This window comes from Erpetoichthys calabaricus, chromosome 16 (assembly GCF_900747795.2).
Source record: "Erpetoichthys calabaricus chromosome 16, fErpCal1.3, whole genome shotgun sequence".
Lineage (NCBI taxonomy): Eukaryota > Metazoa > Chordata > Cladistia > Polypteriformes > Polypteridae > Erpetoichthys > Erpetoichthys calabaricus.
In genome coordinates this window covers 12660947-12683275 of record NC_041409.2, presented here as the reverse complement: position 1 = coordinate 12683275, position 22329 = coordinate 12660947, and the positions used below count along the sequence as shown (strand labels likewise).

Sequence of the window (22329 nt, the reverse complement as noted above, 5' to 3'; positions counted from 1 at the left end):
GTGGGTAATAATGCTTTTCTGAATTTTTATGATTTGTTCATTTTTAAATTTTCACTAAACATTTTTAAAAGAAACTTCATTGGACTGAGAAATTTCTTTTTTTGTGTGTTTGACTCATGCTGGAAACTACCTTGCCAACTCAGTGTCTTCTCTATTTTGGGAATCTGGAAAAGATAGCTACAATGCATGTGTCAATCTTGTATTTTGGGTCTTGGTTTAGTTTCATTATAATCATGTTTAGCTGCATATCATAAGTGAGTTGTTATGCTATTGCAGGGGAAGGGAAACTAGGGTAGTAGTCAGTAAGACCTCTTTATTGTAAGAAATAGAGAGCAACTGCAGACCAGATCGGACTGATTTCACGGCATAGTGAATGATCAGTAAAAGTTAATGTAGCATTATCACCAAACTGGGCTATTATCTATCAATGTATTCTTGAGAGGCTTTCTTATGCTTTCATTATTCATATTATGGTGGCTGAAGTGTCAAGGCTTTCCCTGCAAGTTGGAGGGCCTACCTGCAGGGCTGGATGCAGATTAATGTCATAAGGAGGGCTTTGCTCATGGCCAAACAGAGAAGGGCCTTAAACCTGAGCAATTTTGAAAATTATTCAAACTTCTATGCAATTGTGTAAACAGTAACCTTGCAAGCTATATTGTAATATCTAAAAATTATGAACTTTATATCAAGTTACATGAAAGTATTAAAAGTGCATTGCAACTTTCTAGATATTATTTGTTTTTTTTCTTTTAAATAGCACTAAAACAAACTAATACAGTTTTACACTACATTGCACAGTGGCCCTGCTGTCAGCACTGCTGCCTCACTTTTCCAGTGTTCTGGTTTCAGATCCCTGTCTGGTACTGTCTCCAAAACTTTTTCTAGGCGCTCTATTCTCCATCCCAAAACATGGAGAATAAGCTGATTAATGACTCTTAACATTATTCTGCATTACCAGTTGTTCCCTATAATGCACACTTATTCTTGAATTTCACCTGCTGGATGTAGGGTTTGGACATGGATGAGAGACCACCATGACCCTGTATTGAAATAGTTTCTGAAAATATAGAATTTATTTTGTGACTAAATTTATTTTAGAATCAAAACTTATTGTCTGATGCTTAATTATCTGATGCTCTCACTTAAAGAATAAAGGTTTCTCTTTTTAACATTTAGATCCAAAAACACAAAGACATTAGACATAGTTGCCTAATTCTGCATTAGATTAATATTATTTCTAGAAAGTTATCATCTATTATTCATTAAAGCAAGATGTCTAGATTCAGCATTTATTTTATTAGCCTCAAATGCATATTTTATGGGCCACAAACATTTGTGTTTGTGTGTCTCTGCACATTGTGTATTTGGTACATGAATAAAGAAGTCAAATTTGCTCTTTTGCTATTTGCAATAACAATCAGGATTTAACACAAACATACAGAATGTCACCTTTTATTTCTGGTATTTCTCATATATACATATATAGCAAGACCTCTGTTAAAGTATATGCATTTTGGGATTTTAGCTTTCTATTAAAACTTTCTTAACAGAAGCCGAATCAACAAAGTAGTAGTAATAAGGATACAGTACTGTGAAAAAGCATTTGTCCCCTTTCTGATATCCTCTATTTTTGTATAATTATTATAATAAGTGGCTTCAGATCTTTAGACAAAATGTAGTATTAAAGGGAACCAGATTATATAGAACACCACTATTTTGAAATTTCTACTTGAGATATGCAAGTAATAAACTTATTCACACCTGTATTGCCAGTGTAAAAAGGTAACTGCCTCCTTAATATTCACCTAAACAGCTTACCAGAGTCAATAATTAGACTCTGTTGAATGTAAACCTCACCATTTATTGTCCCTTACCAAGAGAGTGAAGTAGTCACCACAGAGTTTATAGAAAAATAGTACAGTGGAACCTCGGTTCACGAAAGCCTCGGTACACGTACAACTCGGTTTACGACCAAAAAGTTTGCCAAACTTTTGCCTCGGATCACGACCAAACACTCGGTATACGAACAAGCCAGTTTCCCTTTCGGTTTGTGCGCGCTGATGATTTCCGCACGTGTTGCATTGTTCTCGGTCAGACGTGAACTGCTGCAATGTAAGAGAGAGCGAGAGAGAGAGAGAGAGCAGGCAGGCTCGTGTGCGGATGAGAGAGAGAGAGAGAGAGAGAGAGAGCGCAGGCAGGCTCGCGTGCTAGAGAGAGAGAGCGCGTGCAGCTGAGAGCGAGCCTGTACGTGCTGCTGAGCAGGGAGCCTGGGTGTTTGTCAGTGTTATTCAATGTTTTTACATTAGTTTACTATTACACTGTGAATTTTATGCTGTAATTAACTATATTTGTGCTTAAAAATATTTTTAAAAATATATTTACATACAGTTCGTACGGTCTGGAACGGATTAATTGTATTTACATACAATCCTATGGGGGAAATTGCTTCGGTTCACAACCAATTCGGTTTACGACCAGAGGTTTGGAACGAATTATGGTCGTGAACCAAAGTTCCACTTTATTCCCTGATCAAGACACGAGGAAAAACGTTTTTGAAAAAAATCAATTCAGAAAAGTTTTAAAGCCATTCCTAAGGTTGTGGGATTCAAAATGCACCACACTGAGAACCAACAACTTTAAATGGAGAACATACAAAATAGTGATGAATCTCCCAGGAAAGGCCAACTTGCCAAAATTACCCCCAGAAGAACTCCAAAGACGTAAAAGCCTCTCTAGCCTCGGCTAAGGTCAATGTTCATGACTCCACATTAAAAAAAAAAAAAGACTGAGTGAAAAATAGGAAGCATGGAAGAGTATCAAGGCCCTCTGTTACCCAAGAGTAACATCAGTGCTTGTCTCGCATTTGCAAAGAAACACCTGGAATGATGAGTCCAAAGTAGAACTCTGGAGTCAAGATAAAATTAAGAATATCATACATACAATAAAACATGGGGGCATTGCTGTATTGTAGATATGCTTTACTGCCTCAGGGAATGAAAGACTTGCCATTATTGAAGCAACCACAAATTCTGCACTAAACCAGAATATTCTTAAAGAGAAAGTGTGGTTATCTGTTTGTGTCCTAAAACAGTAAAACAAAAACAAGTCTATAGCTAAATGGCTAAGTGGCTTAGACAGCATTCTAACCTGAACCCAACAAAGATGGTGTGGCTAGACCTGAAGCAAGCGGTTTACATTTGCAAAACTACCTGCTCATCTGAATTAAAGCAGTTCTGCAACGAAGAATGGACTAAAAATCATTGTAACGTCAGGGTGGTTGGTTTATCGACAATCAGATAGGTATCATGGGGCTCATGCCATCTCCTTCCTGCACCACCCTACAAACACTACCGCTGTGCTCCATGCGCTCTTCTCTGCCTTCTTCACTGCTTAAAAATTAATTTCGCTGACTCCACCTTGTACCAGACTTGTGCTCCAAGGTACCCTCTTGCTTTACTTTCTCCAATTCTGTGAGGTGATTCAAGCTATGATCCTAAAGGTGTCCTTCCTTCCAGAGAAATGGAACTGTGTACTAACCCCAATGATTCAGGCGAGTGGATTTTCTTTTCTCACACTTTCACCCTCTTTATAATCTGCTTTTCCGTTTCTAATGATATGGTATTGTGACAAACAGGGCAAATTATATTTATTACTTCCTAAAAATATATTAATATAACTACATTAGAATAGCTTAAGCACTCAATATATAATAATTTAATGACCTACTGCACACACAATGTTAATGATAAATAACAACTACAGTGGAACCTCGGTTTGTGAGTAACTTGGTTTACGAGTGTTTTGCAAGACAAGCTAAAATTTTTAATAAATTTTGACTTGATAAACAAGCGAGGTCTTGCAGTACGAGTAGTATGTATACGCTTTGTCTGCTGAGCGTCATGTGATCACAACTGAGCAGATGGGTCTCTCTCTCTCGCTCGCTGCGGGCAATCATCTCCTATTCTCCGTCTGAGTTGGCATGCCTGACTCATACAGTCAACATCCGTCCCGAGCGTATACTGTTTACTACAGCATTGTGACTGTGTGCGTGTGTGTGTGTGCTGTGACGTGCGAGTCCCCGTCTTACACCCCAAAACACGAAGCTGAGTCTCAGTACTTTAGCAACACCAGCTTTATTCAGCAACAGCGCTGTTATTTATTGTAGTGGGATCTGCCACTCTCCTATACACGGACACAGCAGTCAGGCAGGGTCATGGCCAAGTAGTACTGTACCCTGTGTATTTATAATGTTCCTTGTATCACCCATCGACGGCAGGCGCTTGTCCGCGATCTTTTTGGATTCGCTTTTACAGCAAACTGCTACAGCGCTGGGAGACTGCGATTGCTTTGGGACGATTCTATTCAAAGGTAAAGTGCAGGTTAATTTGTTTTATGTATTTTTACTTTATATTTTGTATTAATCATTTTTATATGAATAGTTTTGGGTTGTGGAACGAATCATCTGAGTTTCCATTATTTCTTATGGGGAAATTCACTTTGATATACGAGTGCTTTGGACTGCGAGCATGTTTCCGGAACGAATTATGCTCGCAAACCGAGGTTCCACTGTATTCTATTTAGGGGAGATGCACAATGACAGCACTCTAGCAGACTAGAACTTAACTTTGTACAAGTATGATGGTGCATTGTATGCTGGAACTTAGTTCTCAGAGAATTTGTTTATATAAACACTATAACAATATCTTGGCTAGGTGACACATATGCTTTGTAATGTTGTTAGTTATGTTGGCTGGGTTCTTTGACCCACTGACTAGCTGCATAATGAAACAAGGGCCAACAAGTCAGGATACAGTACTTGCACAATGGCAGAAAGAATTTTACGCACTTCAGTCATTCTGATGAATTAATCATTAATTAAATCATCAAAACAAATGAATAAGGCAGAACCGCATATACCCAGGCAATTAACAATAATTGCAATAGGTTTTAGAGATAAAAACACTTATTCCTTTTACCTTGTCATTACTCTGGTAGAGGTTTACCTTTGCCTAAGTTGTTATTACATTTATTAAAGAAATCTCAACTTTTTCTAAATTTTTTCTCAGTTACTTCTACTTTGTTGTTAATAAGCATAATTTATCTAGAGGGGAGAGCCTTAGCAGTTGTGCTGTGAAAGTCTTCTGTAAACAGCAGGCTGTGATACATTGCTCTGTAAACGGTGGAGGATAATTTCAGACACAGCTGATTTAGACTTTTCCTTCAAACATTAGATCATCTACAGTCATTTTCCTTGGTGATTGATTATTACTAAAAACTTTAGAGGCTTTCATTTATGTAACAATATTCCAAATTGTTTATTTTGCTTAGACCAGTTTCTGTGTTAGAGTTTTGATTAATTTTTTCTAATATTTAAGAATTCAGAGAGTTTGCTGTTCTGTGATGGACTGGTCTATACTCTTCACACTGATTAATGAATACTGATGAATACCAAAGGGAAAAAGCAAAACATGAATCTTTCTTTTTTATTGAAATGAACAAAAAACATATATAGTAACACACAATTCAGTCCAAAGTCCACTCACATGAACAACACAGTGGTATAGCTATTTTCATCCAAAAAATCCTTCAAACTAAAAGAAAACAAAGCAAAAAAATCAAGTCTAACAATACACATTCACTGCTCGGTATGCACTATCACTGTACAGTAACTGGAAGCATTTGACCAATAAAAAACACCTGGCAAAGAGGAGAGGGGACATACAGCATGACTTTACTTTAAACTAAAAAAGGATTTATGCATAGAAATACTCAAACATTGTGTACTTCTGTCTCAAATTCATCTTTTTATATTAGAACCATACTGCATACAGCAAAAATAGCAATTTTAAATTCACAGCCTGATTCTTACCAGTGGCATCGTATATCTATGCATTACTAGAGTCTAACAGAGGGATAGGAAAAACAACACTGCTCTATGGGCAAAGGATCATGGAGCAAAAACAAATAGTACGCTCCTTCACAAGCAAAGTTCATCACCTCAACCCAGAGCCACAACATGCAGTTCCACACAGCAATGGATATTATCCTTAAAAGGACATGTCCTGTAAAACTGTTTATCTGTGTCAAGAAAAAAAATCAAAACTCTATGCAGCTAATAAACAGCCTGCTAAAGACCTGTTTGTTCATGTTTCATTGTTAATGTATAACAAAATCATGATTAACTCAGTCAAGTAAACTTTTAGCATATACAAGTCCTCACCTACGTGTATTTGAGAAAGGGCATGCTGTGATCTAATGGCATAATTAAAAACGGGAAACACTAAACTAAAAGCTTGGAAAATCAATTAAGCATGAGCATTGTCTGAACAAACAGACAGCAGCAAGCCTCTTCTGTATGATTTATAGTGTCATCTGTCTAATATCCCAACTGTGTCAAGAAATAAAATTTATATAAAATAAATTCATATTTGTACAAACCTTGTGTTAATCATTGAACTTTATTATTAGTTCCCTAAAACAAGTTGTTTTGATTAAATTCATGTAAGTCTAATGACCAGTAAAGTAAAAGGAGAAAGGTAAGGAAAATAAAGTTGGAACATTGTCTTATTGTCACTGTCAAAAGCAAAACTAGTAATTGACCGATAAATCCATTCTTCTCTCCCATATTTTCCTAAAGTAACAAAGCAGCAACACACACATAAAATTGCAAATTAGAATTACAACTGTCATAGTGATGTTTCATTCAACAAAAGCTTCCTCTCTTGGTAGTTAAATGCTATGCCCAACTCCTGCTTTGACAAGTAGTAGGGTCATCTGAACAAAATGTTGGCTGACCGTTTCAGTTTTTGTTTTCTCTATGGATTACAGTTAATGGCTACATCTGCATTTGGGGCATTTACCACTTTACTACTTATTTGATTCCCAAAGTTTCTTTATTGTCTGTGGTGGATAGCTGCTACTAAATTGGGTACTGTACATTTTGTCTTGGTGCTCTCTCTTAATGTTGTAGTCTAGAAGAAAACCATCCAAAAGACTTTTTAACATTTATATTCCATGCTCCAAGAGGAAACAACAACTCATACTGCCTTTTACGGAGACACGCTATACACTTGTATGCTCCACTTTTATACAGTGTACCTCGCCCATTCCTGCATCTTTTCTATGTCACTTTATCATTCAATGTACTTTTTACAATTATAAAACATAATAACCCCTATTACCATTAATAAGCAATTTCAATAAAAATATTTAGAATGTAAATTGCTAAAGTAAAAATAGAGAAGATATTAAAAACAAACCATGTCTTCTGATCCATTGTCTCATGCATAACCAGGCTACGATAAATATTGAGGACTCGTTTACACATGTCAATGTGTTCCTCCAAAAGGAATTTTATATCATTAGCAGGTTCCAGAAGAAATACATTAGAAGAATTTATGATAAAAACCTGAAACAAAATCAGAAAAAACAGATCATTATATATATATATATATATTTTTTTTTTTTTACTTATTGTTTTATTTATAGTACAATATACAGGGTGGGCCACCCTAGACCTTTTTTCTGCTCCTTGCTGCTCTTTCGGGAATACAGAATGAGGAGAATATTGCTGCTTCACAAATAACTGAGGTTTAGTGCTAGGGGTGGACATTTTAAATATAAACTGAAGTTAATAAAAATCAGTTCATGTATCCATTGTATGCTATACTTTTTATATTTTTTCATTGGTCAGAATGGCATTTTCATGTATTTTTTTTAATGGAACAATAAGGTTAAGTAGGAACCTAAAGAATTACAAACACATCCAGTGCCATATTTATATACAACCTTTAAAAGTGTATACGTTTTTATTTAAAAGTTTCAAATTACATATTTCATAGCGCCTTGCCACAAGTCAGTACGTGGGAACGGTATTCATTTCCCTGATTTATACTAACTGACATAAGCACAGTGGTGTGGGAGGAAGCAGGGTTTATGATAGACCCGCAGCAATACTAAAAAAGGTAAAAATTACAGTTTTATTTTTTTCATGTAATGTTTTTGCAAGAAGATTGAATCAATGTGGTATCACATACATGCAAAATACGTTGTCACTATTACCTCTGTATTTAACTTGCCAGTTTGCCAGGTAGCTCACAGTGCTTACTGCCCTAATATAATGGCAACATTTCATGAAACAGAAGTATAATGATTATCCCAACCCATGATCTATTTTGCAGTATTTTCGCTAATTTATGCAAAGAACTCAACATAACCACCCAAGTAATGCACAGTGTCAGTTTTTAAGCGAGATGCTGGGGTGGCCCACTTTTTATAACACAAAAAAATCCCAAGGCACTCCACGAAAAGCATTAAACTCTTAGACACGCTTAAATTGTTTGAAGGTTGCCATTTTCAGACACAGGACATCTTCACTCAAGTTTTAATATATTCCCATTTAAGAGATGTGTATTCTTTCAATTAAGTCAGTCTTCAGCAGTGCATTCAAACTTTACATTAGTTTTGATCACTTAATTTTACTCTGACAAATCTGTGTCGCATATGCCATACCGATTTGAGAATTAATACATTGGCCTAGTTTTGGTACTACCTTCTTTTCAACTTACCTTTTAGGAAGGCATTCAAATGCAGGTTGTACTTGCTCAAGTAGTATTTTGTTAAAAGGTCAGGCTTCAGGTCATTGTTTAAGTTTCAACTATGCCATTAAATTTTTAAAAATTTCTTTGTGTTGATTCAATGCTAATTTTGTGACTAAGTGTATATTTATTTCATGATGCATGCATTTATTTTATGATTGCATGTTTTAATGTTAGATGCAATTAATCACAGTTAATTCTATACAATTATGCAATTAATTAGATAATTTTTTTAATCGATTACCAAACCATATATACACATCTCAAATGGCCTGGGATTAAGATTAAACATAAAACAAATAAAATAAAACCAAGACCTGTTGATACCCAATAAGTAGATAGGCATAGACATACCTGCAGAGTGGACTGTAAGCCTGCTGCCACATTATATTCCAAAAGTTCAGAGTCGGACACTTTATTGATTGCATCTTGGTACGAAGAGTTTCTTGTCCAGCTGGAAGATCTTGTATGCCCAGGTGCTTTAGTGGTTTTGTCCTACAATGTTTTAAACATTAGTTATATACAAATGCAGACTCACAGAAAACTATTAAAAATAAGTGTGATATTATTAAAAGTATGATGCACCATCATTGTAAAAATGTTAAGGCCCTGCATAACACACTATGGTCATGGGAAAAGGCATCAGTGCAACAAGATAACAGCACTGAAGCACCCTTGTGTGAGTAATCTTTGTACTTTGCAGATAACAAGGTTTATGCACTCATCTTTAATTACAGAAAAAAGTAACTAGTTTTATATGGATTTTAAACTAAAACAGAGTCCTCTCTTAAGCACTCTCATCTTTAGCTCACTCCACAGGTTTAGGGCTGGGGACTGAGATGGCCATGGCAGAAGCTTGATTTTGTGTTCCTTTAACCTTTTTTGTGTTGAATTATTTTTTTCTCAGAATAAATTTACTTCAGTTAAAGGCTGGATTTCTTTCATTTTTTTTAGTTTAAGGTAAATGACCAAATGGTGATCTTTTGTAACATTTTTACCCATCTTTCTCTGGAGTGCCAATAATTGTGTAGGGGACTGTATATTAATTCTAATCGTTACATTAAAAGAAGAAAATTACATATATTATTACGGTTTCTCCACCAGTACTAAAAAATTATGTAAATGATGAAGATCTATCACTTTCACAGGCAGCACATAATGCATTTCAAAATTTAAGGGACGACATACCCATAATCCCCATTCCTTTGTCCCTGTTGCTATATTAACTTTCTGTAGGAAACACTGTATTATGCATATTACGTTTATATCCACTACTTAAATTATACTTAGATTTTTTTATTGCTTTTCAAGCAATAACATGTACAGGTTTTTAAAGTACTTGCCATCTATTGCATAGTGTCCATAAGAAGTCAGAAATCTTTCTCTCTTCTTAGAATCTATTGGACAGTGGCAACCTTGACAACAAAAGACTTACTTCTTCCTTTTCTTTTTCAGCTGCAAGTTCCCCTGCAGTTTCCAAATGAATCACACTTGTAGCAGGAGAGTACTGCATTTCTTCTGGCTCCCTCATAAAGACTGGTTTGTCTTCCTGCTGAATCCACTCTTGGTAAACCCTCACAACCTTTCTCATTGCAGCAGCTTCACACATTGGCAGTAGAAATGCCTTTGTTAAACAAAAATGGGGTAAAAAGTTATATTTTTAAAATGTTCTGAAAGCCCACAATAATTTTAACACATACAATTACATAAATGAAACAAGAAATTTCAAGAATCAAACAAACAAAGGCACGCATACCAAGTTTTCATAAAATGTAGGCCTGAAACTACGGAACACATCAGTACTGAGTATGGGGTAAGGGTACTTAAAGGGGGAAAGGTGCCCCATTACTTCTGAAAGTTTTTGCGATCTAGTATGCTCAGTGTAACACTAACAGGGGTACAGTAATGCTGGAACAGAAACAGTTCTTCACTGAAGTGTTGACACAAAAGTTAGAAGCACACAGTTGTCTTAAAGGTCTTTATATGCTATAGCATTAACACTATCCTTCACTAGAACCAAAGGCCCTAACCCAAACCCTGAAAAACAGCCCCGGATCATTATCCCTTCTCCCGCAAACTTTACAATAGGCAATATGCAATCCAGAAAGTAGCATTCGCCAAACCCAGATTCATCCATCAGACTGCCAGACAACGGAGCATGATTCATTACTCCAGAGAACACATTTCCACTGCTCCAGAGTACAATAAACAGAGTGCTTTACACCACACCAGCTGGTGCTTGGCACTGCGCATAGTATTTTAGGCTTGCGTGTAGCTGCTCAGATATGAAAACCCATTTCATGAAGCTCCCAACACACAGTTCTTGTGCTGATGTTGCTTCCAGAGGCAGTTTGGAACTCGGTGTGTGATAAAAACAGCCTATCCTGTGTTGTAGGTATTATGTATATGCTTCAGCACTAAGTGTTCCCTGCTCTGTGAGTCTGTGTGAACTATTCCTCCAAGACACTTCCACCTCCCAACTAACCAGGGCATATCTAGCAGTGCAGAAATTTAATGTACCAACTTGTAGCAAAAGTGTCATCTTATGGCAGTGCCATGTTTAAAGTCACTGAGTTTTTCGGGTTGACCAAATGTTTGTCAAAGGAAATTATATGGTGTAAGAAAAAGAGCTATATTGCGTCCAACCCGACACAGATTCACATGGGAGGCACGGGTAAAATAAAATAAATATTTATTTTTCTTTAGCTGGAGGGCACATCTTCCCCGTAATCCCTCCAACCACAACACAGTCACAAAGCACAGCACACCAAGTATCACCAAAAGCACTAAACACTCCTCTCTGGCACTACCACTCCTCCCAGGCAACCTTGTCCTCCTGCACCCGACTCTGGCCACTGAGTGGTGGTCGCTGGCTTCTTTTATAGTCCACCCGGAAGTGCTCCAGGTGCTTGATCGCCGAATTCTGGCTACACTTCCGAGTGTGACAAATAAGCTGCCCACATGGGCTCAGGATTCCCAAATACAGCACCCCCTGGCGGTGCCTGCGGGACCCAACAGGGCTGCACACAATTCCAATTCCCATGGAGCCCTGCGGGAAACTGAGACACCGCTCCAACCCAGGGAGGCGGCCATCTAACATCCAGGGGGGAGGTATTGCACTGTCCAGGGCTGCTCCCCCTGAATATAGTGGGCAGGGGCGTCCTGGCTGTGCATGGACCCCGGCCGCCTGCCACAATGGCTATGTGCTTGATTTTATTGAGTTGTTAACAATGGGTGCAGCTGAAATACGAGAATTCAATTCGGAGAAGTTTCCACATACTTTTATCTATATTCTGTGTTTAGTAAATGTCACTCATTTCAGCAGCTATTTAAGTTACCAAAACAAAAATCTTTCAATAAATAATGTAACCTATCAAAGGATGTGAACTATAGTTTAGTGTTTTTGTTTTTTAAGATAATGTGTTGCCAAATTCAATAATTTTTTTCTCTTTGTTTCATACCTGTCGAAAAATTTCTGTTATAAAGTTAACATTAGTTCTGGATGAGCAGAACACCTTTCTGACCACTTCAATATCGGTAAGATGTTCCTCATCCACACTACACAGGCTTGAAGAACTTGGCTCCCTTTCAGTTAGTGTGCTGGTGTTAGAGTGTGACTGCTCTGGTTCCATGTTTCCATCAACATTATCAGGTCGTGTACCTCCTTCTTCTCGAGCTGCCATACCTGCTGCTGCTCTCTACGGGAAAGAAAAATGAAAATAATTAATACATACATAAATTGGTATAAAATGGTCCATAAAGTAATTTAAAGTAAATATGCAAATTACAATTTAGTGATATCGCAGGAAGTCCCTCATTGGATATATTTACAATATGACAGATTAGACTATACAATAATATATAATCAACTATGTTAACTTAAGTAATATTTATTACAACCACAACAGGGTTCCCACTCTTTTTAAGGAATCATTTTCCAGGACATTTCCAGGAGCTTTTTCCGGAAATTCATGACAGGATCTGGTCATACAGTCATACACTTTAGTCGCAGGCTTAACGCCATTTTAATTTCTCTTTGATTATGCAGGGACATAGTGTCACCGATATGCTAAATTACATAAAGGCAACACCAATTAATGCACTGATGTATAATGGAGTTGTTTGACCTCTTTTTGTTACACACTGTTTTAAACTGCAAAACTCTTTTAAAGAAATAAATGCCTCTTGGATTGTGGAAAACTATCCAAACACTGACATATACTGAGCAATTCCATAATGTTCAGTATAGAGCTGTTGATCACACCATGAAATAGGCTACCATAGTGACCTAATTTCAGTAAAAGTTACTTGCATATTACATATTATGTCATTGTTTGTATCAAATAAATTTATGTACAATGTTTGTATTAAACAAAACTGCATAAAGCCAATTTATTGCCTATATCATGTGTATGATGCCTATAACACTAACATATGCAGCAATTGGCACGTGACAAAACAAAGTCAGAGTTAACTTTCAACTGGTAGCTTTACTGGGAATACAGCAGCTGTAGAATCTGCATAAGTCAACGACAAAGATTATAATAAAGAACTTATCTTTGTGGGAAAAGAAGCAAAATACATCCATTTTAAATCATGACAGCCTTGCCATCAATTCCTGAGTTGAAAACTTGGTTAAACTAGAAAGAATACTAGGAACAAAGGATAAGAGCCTGAACTCCAGTATATTGGAAAAAAAACCAATCTATAAGTCACTGTAGTGTAATGAAAAAGGCATCTGGTGTAGGCCTAGGTTTAGAAACAATGCTGGTGTTGCTCCTTGAGGTCTGATAAAACTGCATCCAGACCGATGACCTCTTTCTTTTTTTCAGCAACACTTTTACGATAGGCATTAGATTTTGTGAGCAGTGTAAAGTCCTGTTTTCTCTCAGCCTTCTCTGCAATAGCATCTGCTTCTTCTTGCATTGCCTCAATGTTAGTGATTATTTTCTGTCTCTTTGCTGCCACTTTTGTGATTTCAGAGCGGAGCTCTTCTCTTTGCTTGTCATTTTCAGTTTCCTTTTTCTTCTTTTTTCATCATCAAGGTATTGGACATATCGCATCCTGGCATTTCTGCAATGCTGCAAGAGGGGCTTTGGCAATACTCCATCAAATGAGCCACCAGTCAAAGAATCATTTATAAATATAATTGCCTATACATGTCTCAGTAGGTGGAGACACTGCGCAGCAGAGGCCACGACCTAGCTCAGCTGTCATCATATCTAGACTTACGAACAGCAAGCTGTTTCAAACAGAAAAATTAAAAAGCGAAAACAGAAATAAAATTCCAGGACAAGAAAGATTATTTCCAGAACATTTGGCCATTTCGATCAGTTTCCAGGTCATTTCAATGACTGGAAAATAACCCTCAAAATTTTCAGGTTTTCCAGGACGCGTGGGAACCCTGCACAAATAAATGCAGAGTAAAATGAACAGAAAATTTAATTAAATGAACAATTTCAATAATATTTAATTTGAAACTAAACACATTGGGTCAAATAAAGTAAACAAGCTGCAACAACAGAGATACTGTACATTGCTACAGTGGTGGTTTTTGTCACTGTCAACTCCTAAAAGCGGGCAACTATTTCAGAGCTCACAGAAGAAGTTATGGAAGGACAATCATTAAAGTGACGCTAAGAACTGCAGTTTACTGGGAGCTCTTTGAACAGCAGGGAAAAAACATGACAACATACTTTGATCTTTGACATATAAGTTTGGTACTGAGACAAGTAGCCACCCCTGCCCACAGAGAACCATTTCACCTGCTTCAGTAAACCTTATCAGCCCTGACCAATCTCCTGTCACCACTACACCTTCACCCAAGTCACATTATAACAAGTTACTTATCTTCCATTTATGCAATCCTAAATCATTCTATTTTCATTAGAAGTAACAATAACAACATTTATTTCTAAAACACATTTTCCTACAAAGGACTCAGCTCAAAGTATTTTGCAAAGTGTTAAAGAAGAAGTTGCAAGAAAAGAAAATAGACCACTTTCACAGGTATCTATGATGACTTCCTGCCAATTTCTTGCTGGGACAATCAACTTCCTGTTGAATGGTGGTCGGCAAAAAAAATGGAGCAATCAGGACAGTTGTTCAGCTGTTCTCTCAAAAATCATCCCAAACTGACCATGGCATATGTTACACAATTAGTGGAATGCAACATGTCATCTAAAAAACTTGAAAAAGGATACAAATATTTTAATGACAATGATCTTTTCAACTGCAAAGGTAAGTGCTCTCTTGTTAATGCTATTTTGCTAGCTAGCATCATTCGCCATGCCAATTTATGAATGGGGCAATTTTCATTTTCTTTTGTTCTTTGTACGTGATTAGTATTAAACGTGTTGAATATGGAGGTGGTGGTAAGATGCTGGTGTCGCAGATCATCGTGTTTTGATATTTATTCACGGTGAGTGTAAAAATTTTTACTAGCCAACGCCCGCCGTAGCATATGGCGGTGTATGAATAGGAATAGAAAACGGTGAGAAAGGAATTCAGAAATCAAGAAGTAATAAATACTTCTTGAAAGACGGATTTGTGAATAGTGTTTTGGTGGAGACGACAGATAATGAGTCGAAAGATCTAACCCTAGAAAAAGCTACGTACAACTGCCCGTGGCTGAAGACTGGTTGTTGTAGATTAACGCAAATCTTTGCAAATGTTTGTCCTTGGGACTTGTTGATAGTCATGGAGAAGGCGAGTCTGAGTGGGAATGGTGTACGTTTAAATTTAAAAGGGAGATTGGTGTCTGAAGGAAGGAGAGAGATTCTGGGAATGAAGATTGTTTCAGAATTTTTGAAAGCGATCAGTTTGCACTCAATACTACTTGTATGTATTTGGGTAATGAGGAGTCTTGCTCCGTTGCAAATACCTTTTGATGGCATAATATTTCAAAGGAGCATAACTATAGCTCCCAGCTTCAGATGAAGGATATGGGGAGGCATGCCAGTTAGTGTGAGGGTGTGTAAAAACTCCTGTGGGTATGTTAGTTGATCATTAGGATCGTCACGGACTACTGTATCTACACTTTTGAAGGTCACTTTTTCACCCTGTATAAGATCAAGAACTTTGTTGTTAATATGTAGAGAATCGTTGTTTGTGACGTTCAGTATTGGTCTTGTAGCAAGTTCTTGGGGAGTCACAGTCGAGAAATTAATATCACCGTAAAGTTGAGCAACTGGGTCTTGTTGTTGTGGTAAACATTGAGAAGGTAGTTCTGCCGTGTCTCTAATTTTACCTTCCCGAACCTGAAGAAGCCATTGAACAAATTGAGTTTCACTTTCTAGAGCTCTCATATTTTTTGTGAGTTTTAGGACTTTCATTTCGTTCCACAGCCTGTGTTTGTTGATGGAACAGTGAGGGCTCAAGAACCGGGGAAGATAACAGGCAGTATTTGGCGGAAATTAGAGATACTGTCGTTCATTTTATAACAAAGGCTTAGGAAACAACCATCGCAGTCTAACGAAAATAGGAAGGAGCGAAACCAATGCCAATGGTCGACAGAGTACCTTCCTGTAGCAGGCTACGGAAAAGACTCCCAGGCGCACACATGGCTGAAGTGAAAGGTCACGTGGTCAGGCTAGATATAGGGCGGTGACGTGACACCAATGGGGTCATGAGAGAGGAGCAGGGAATGCAGTAGTCCGAAGGAGGAATACGAATCGAGAAAAGCGGCGTGGGGGTGTATGGGAGGCCTCAGGCAGCGTGGAGAAGGGTTTGGAAGAACAGGAATAGGAATCGAGAAATGCCGTGCCAGCTGCGTGTGGACGGGACCGGTTTTGAAGAGGAGCTGCAGGCAGCGTGGGGAAGGGTTTGGAAGAGGACGAATAGCAATCGAGAAATGCTGTGTCGGCTGCGTGTGGGCGGGACCGCTTTTGAAGAGGAAGCAGGACGAACCAGAAGAGAAATATATAAAAGAGATTACTGAGTACAAGTATTGAATATCAGTAATCGATTTACATTAACACTTGATTGCTGATTCGTTGTTAGTCAAATAAATGGTACAGTGGAGTTTAAATAAAGATTACATTAAAAATCATTATATTAAAACACATAAGCACACCTGATGCAATTTATATTACAAAGTAGAACAAAAGGAACACTACAACTCTTCGACTTGCTTACAGACATTGTTGTGATATAACTGGATAGACCAGATCCCAGGAAGCGAACACTATTGACTTTATGAACCCGGAAGTGTGAAAGTGCTCTATCAGAAATACATAAGAATGAATAAATGACAAACCAAAAACAGAAAATGAGAATAAATCAATACACACAATTGCATAACATTAGACTCCTTATTTATAGGTTTATATTAAAGTAATTAGTCCCAAACATAAACTGCATCATCATCGTCACTTCAAATGATGAAATTAAAATATTTTTTTTCTTTACCACCTGCCTAAAGTGAGTTCTTTATTTAAATTTAAAATTTTAAAAAAGTCTGATGTACCTCAGGATGACATATACAAGCTAAATGAGGGTATTAGTGTCCCCACACAAGGACTTGTACTTCCCCAAAATCCTATCATGTGTCATTTCTGGGCACATTTGTGTAAACTGTTTCTTAAGCGCCTTAAAGAGTTTGAAGTATTTAAGATAAATTTCACTACAGTCCTACTTAATAAAATGTAAAGTATCAATGCATTGATTTTCAAATCCATGATACAGTAGCACCTACTGTATATGCAGATATTATTTACAATATTTTGTCTTATTTGTTAAGAATGAACATAAAATTTACTAACCAATATTAAATGACTATAGCAAATAGTTTTGTGGGACTGCCCCACTTCTTTTAGGAAGCCAGAGTCGGGAGGAGGACAAATCTTGCCGGAGGAAGAGTGGAGGCAGAAAGAGAGGAAAATAGAAGAAGGAAGGCAGAGTGCTGCTTACGTGCTGCACTTTGTACTATGCTGCGGTGTGGGGAACAATTGGAACACGTTTCCCCTGTAAATAAACATGTGCTGACTTGTGCTAGCATCTGTCTGTGTTGGGGAGCCAGAGAGCCCCTGATGCTCACAAGAGAATTCCCATCAATAAATACCAGCTGAAGTCTTCAAGAGAGACTGCATAAGAAGCCTCCAAAATACAAGGAAAAAAAGATAACTGGACAAAAAATATCACGACATGGTGAAATACCCAAGTACTTTCAGCAACAACTACTTTTAGGTCTTGTTAATTATATTAGAGCTTATCTTGTATCAGTGTGCCATAAGAGAAGTTTCAGTAATGTTGGTAAGACAGTCACAGCACACAGGAGTGGTATTTAAGTATTATAAGACTGTCAAATCACAATTTTCTCTTTAAAAAATCAAGTTATCAAATTTAATCTCTTTATTGAGCAATAAAATATATGCTCTAAAAATGTATTATTTTGTCCTGCGGTGGGTTGGCACCCTGCCCAGGATTGGTTCCTGCCTTGTGCCCTGTGTTGGCTGGGATTGGCTCCAGCAGACCCCCGTGACCCTGTGTTCGGATTCAGCGGGTTGGAAAATGGATGGATGGATGTATTATTTTTGGGAACATTTCATCAGTAACCACTGCGACACATGCTGCTTTTTTAAAAACTCTATTTTCCTTTTCCTTTTAATATAACTTCTTGATTTGTTTTGTGTTAAACTTTTATTGTGAAATACTTTAATATTCATAATTCAGCATTATTTAAATACAACAGAGTCCAGATATTTATTTCACTAAATCTTCATTTCTGAAATTATGTTACTTATCAAATTCTATCATACCACATTGTTCTATGTAAAGCAGTATTATCCTGGTATTATGACCAACATGTTGTTCAGGCGTAATGCATCAGTATGGATCCAGTGATTCACACCCAAAACACTGAGCTCTTACACTCTCTAGGCACAAAGGAAAGCCACACAATTACAAATAAATATTAATACATTACATAAACCTATCCTCAATGCCACCAGGTTTGTTCTGCGGTTGTTGTCAACCTCATCCACATGCATGCAACAATAGTTTAATACTTCTCTTAAAATAAATGGGCAGATAAAAGAAGTATTCCCCTTTAAAACTAGTTAATATGTTGCAATGAGAATTTTTGAACAGATAAATTTTAGCCCATGTCAGTATGGGTTTTCCTCCCACATGCAAATTAGGTAGGCTGACTGGTAACTCTACATTGTCCCAGTGTAAGGGAGGATAAGTGTGAAAATATGCACTGAGACTGACTGATTCCTTGTCCAATGGTGCTTCCTTATCTTGAGGCTTGGGCAATTGCTCTTGGACCAGCTACAGGATAAACGTTATAGATCAGAACACACTCTACTGTAGCTGTCCCATTAGTACCCATCTAGCAGACTAAAATATCCCTGCACACATGAGCTTCAAATTTGTAATTAGAAGAGTACACTGTCATGTAAATTCACTAATGCACATTGGGCCAATTAAGAGGCTCAGATTATTTTAACACTTTGCCACATGGTAAGAAATTTGAGTGGAAATTTGAGCCTGCACAAAAATGGAATTTTTGCATAAATGTCAACTCACCTGGATATTTTTTGGAACATTTTCACCTTCAACTCCTGGGATATGTGTTCCTGTATTTGATTTGGGCTCTAGCCAAAATGATACAAGCCATCGGATGAAAATGACTCGAGCAGTCAGGAACATCTCTTTAGTGCAATAGACTGCTTCATTCGTCTCAGAGTCTCTCTTTATTACTAGATAATTTGGCTTTGGTCTTAAATGAGGGACCTCTGTAAGCAATAACATATAACGAAGATCAATGTCAGAAGATAAACTAAACACAGCAGGAAAAACATAATAATGGTGAGAATAAATGACTGGATACTTAATTGCCAGTACTGTATTTAAATTGATATAAAAAACATTATTTTTCCAAGATTATAATGACAGCACTGTAAAACCACAAATGCTTTGGCCATTCCAAATATGAGGCCACAACTTTGTCTAAATTATAGTATGTTTTAACTACACTGACAGTTTTGCAGTCACAATTTTGTTTCTTGCCCATATTAGAGACAACACTATACAGTTTTCATCTAGACTTCTAATCCCCTTTCTATTGGAAATTTATAAGCATGCAACAACAATTATATTGCACCTATAAAGCTAAAATTTCTGTTGACCAAGACCTGGCAGCTGTTTAAAAAAAACAAACTGGCATCCACACTTACTGAAAGCATGTTTTAACAAACAATTAAATGGTCTAGCAAAACAAATGACCAACATGTAGGTTAAAAGGACCATGACTAAATTAGAATGGCCTCCTTTCCAAAACAGAGGTTCTTCACTTTGCTGACCCTCAAATGGATAAAAAAAAAACAAAAAAAAAAAAACATTTTCACCAAGATTCTGCCGTCAAACATTTCATTAAATACTTGCTGAAAGAATTTTTGCAATACCAAGCACTTAAACTTTCTTCAGATATCACATGATATGAAAACTAACATCTTGCTACTAGGCATGAGACAAGGGTTTTGCCAAACACTGAATTTAGGGAGTTGTTTCCTTGGACAAGTACAGTGAATAGCAAAACTGTTCTATGTACTGTATGTTTCACTACATCCACAGAATTGCTTTCAAATCGTACTCCACTGGGACAGGCAAAGCACAAATTATCATACTGTAACAGTTCACAAGATATATTCATACTTTAGATTTTATGAACCATGGATGTGACAACGAGTGCTCAATATACCAAAAAACCTTGCACTGATACCGATTCAGAAGTAGGGATAGATTACACCAAGGGCGAATTATAACAGCAGTGGATATTGCATTGCTCTCAACAACTGTCCACTAGCATGATGGAGGAAGAAAGCAGCCAAATTCCTAATGTTTGGTTTTCTGGTCAAATCATAAATCTGTATGAGTAAGTGACTCTTTTCAACTGAAGGGGATATTGTCAAATCAGAAAGGGCTAGGCTTAATGCACAGAGCAGACATTCTCATTTTTCTTAAAATGAAACATAAAATTATAAGCATGTTTGTTAAAGCAAAGTTTGATATTACCTCAGAAAAATATACATTTAAATTTGGATGAAAATGGCACTAATTGCCTCATGTACAGTGTAGAGTTAAAATATTACTTGCCTGAGCTAATTAACATGCAGCTCATCTTATGTTACTAGAATGCAAATATCTGAAAGTAATTAAGACTATTTTGTTTTAAATAAAAATGAAAAAGCTTATAAAAAGGTGTTAAAGCTTGTGCACATTGATTTGAATTTATTTTACAGTGTATTAATTTATGAATGTCTAATAATAACTAATACTAAGCACACAGTCCATTTGTTTTATGAAAATTTCATATTGTGGGAATATTGTATCATGAAGCCAGAATTACAATATGAATTGTGTTGTGGGATAGGTGTGATGTCTCATGCCTAATAATATTTTTCTTAATTCCTATTTTTTACAGACATAAAAATGAATAATTTATATTTACAAATTATCCTAAGGATAAGCCAAAAAAAAAATAAAAGTTCCTACCAAGAACAGGATTATATAAGCTGGTCTCCTTACAAAAATTTGGAAAAATGTGAGGAAGATAATATTTTTTGAAATTTCCAAATAAAAATGCAAAGCCCTTTTCGTGATTTTCTTTGCTTTTCCATTCCAAACTCTTTGCCTAGAAATATAAGTATGAAATAAGGGTTTAATATTTTAAAGCATATCCTAAATGCTTCTTAAAACAACAAAGATGACGTGTTATAAATTATATGGTAATTTACATTCTATACATGCTTTAAAATCAAAATCTGACTTAGTAAATAAGAAAAAAAGGAAATGCAACATACCAAATTAGTACAGTTAGTAGAAAAGGAAATGTACCTGGATTACCATGTATTTCAAAAGTGCTTCCAAAAAATAGCTTGTAAGATCTTCTTGACCTTTATCCCCAGATTGTGGAGGAACAAGAGGGGTGATTTCCTCCGGTGTTACTTGAGCTTAAAATGAAAAAAAAAAAAAGGCACAGAAATTTCTGGATAAATTGTTTAAAAAAAAAAAAAAAAAAAAAAAACACGATTTTAAAAAGATGTTTTAATAAATTAATAATTGTTTCCTGCCTTGTGCCCTGTGTTGGCTGGGATTGGCTCCAGCAGACCCCCGTGACCCTGTGTTCGGATTCAGCGGGTTGGAAAATGGATGGTTTTAATAAATTATATGATTGTTGAGCAAAGACTTAAATTTGATCACAACCAAAATTATTTTAAAGAGAGTCTAAATTTTTAATTGTGACAATAAAAAGCTACCCACATAAATGATGACACTAAATAATACATTTTACTATAATACACTTTATACACTTGAATATTATAAATCAATGGTATTCAAACTGTGTATCACCAGGGGGCGCTTGGGGGCCACAACAGTCCTGGCATGGTTAACTTTATTAAAAATAAATAAATAAATAAAACAAACTTTTTTTTTTTTGAAGAATCTCTTTGAATTGCTTCAGATAATTTTTAAATAAATAAAACTGAAAATGTTCAATTGTTGAATAAAAGTAAGTTTATATCAGTGTAGTTAGAGACTAAAGCAGCAGTCAACCTGTGCAATGAGCTACCAGCTTCTATGTGAGGGAACAGTGGGGAAAAAAATTAAATTGGGGTGGAAAAATTGGGCCTTAAAAGGACTATTGGCTATACAGTGGCCAACCCCTTCTCTCCATGCTTTGCTGCACTTCAGTCACTCTACCCCATGCTGCCTTTTTCACCTCTTC

At 36.6% G+C, this 22329-nt stretch overlaps 1 protein-coding gene across 1 annotated transcript in view; it reads right to left on the bottom strand.

Annotated features, from left to right (window-relative positions):
• Positions 1-22329, bottom strand: part of ralgapa1 (Ral GTPase activating protein catalytic subunit alpha 1) — a 243709-nt gene that overhangs the window by 186451 nt on the left and 34929 nt on the right. Inside the window, 7 exon segments of the mRNA XM_028821562.2 lie at positions 7260-7408; positions 8952-9092; positions 10033-10221; positions 12059-12295; positions 19128-19336; positions 21096-21234; positions 21438-21553. Of these exon segments, the coding sequence (XP_028677395.2) occupies positions 7260-7408; positions 8952-9092; positions 10033-10221; positions 12059-12295; positions 19128-19336; positions 21096-21234; positions 21438-21553 (1180 nt within the window).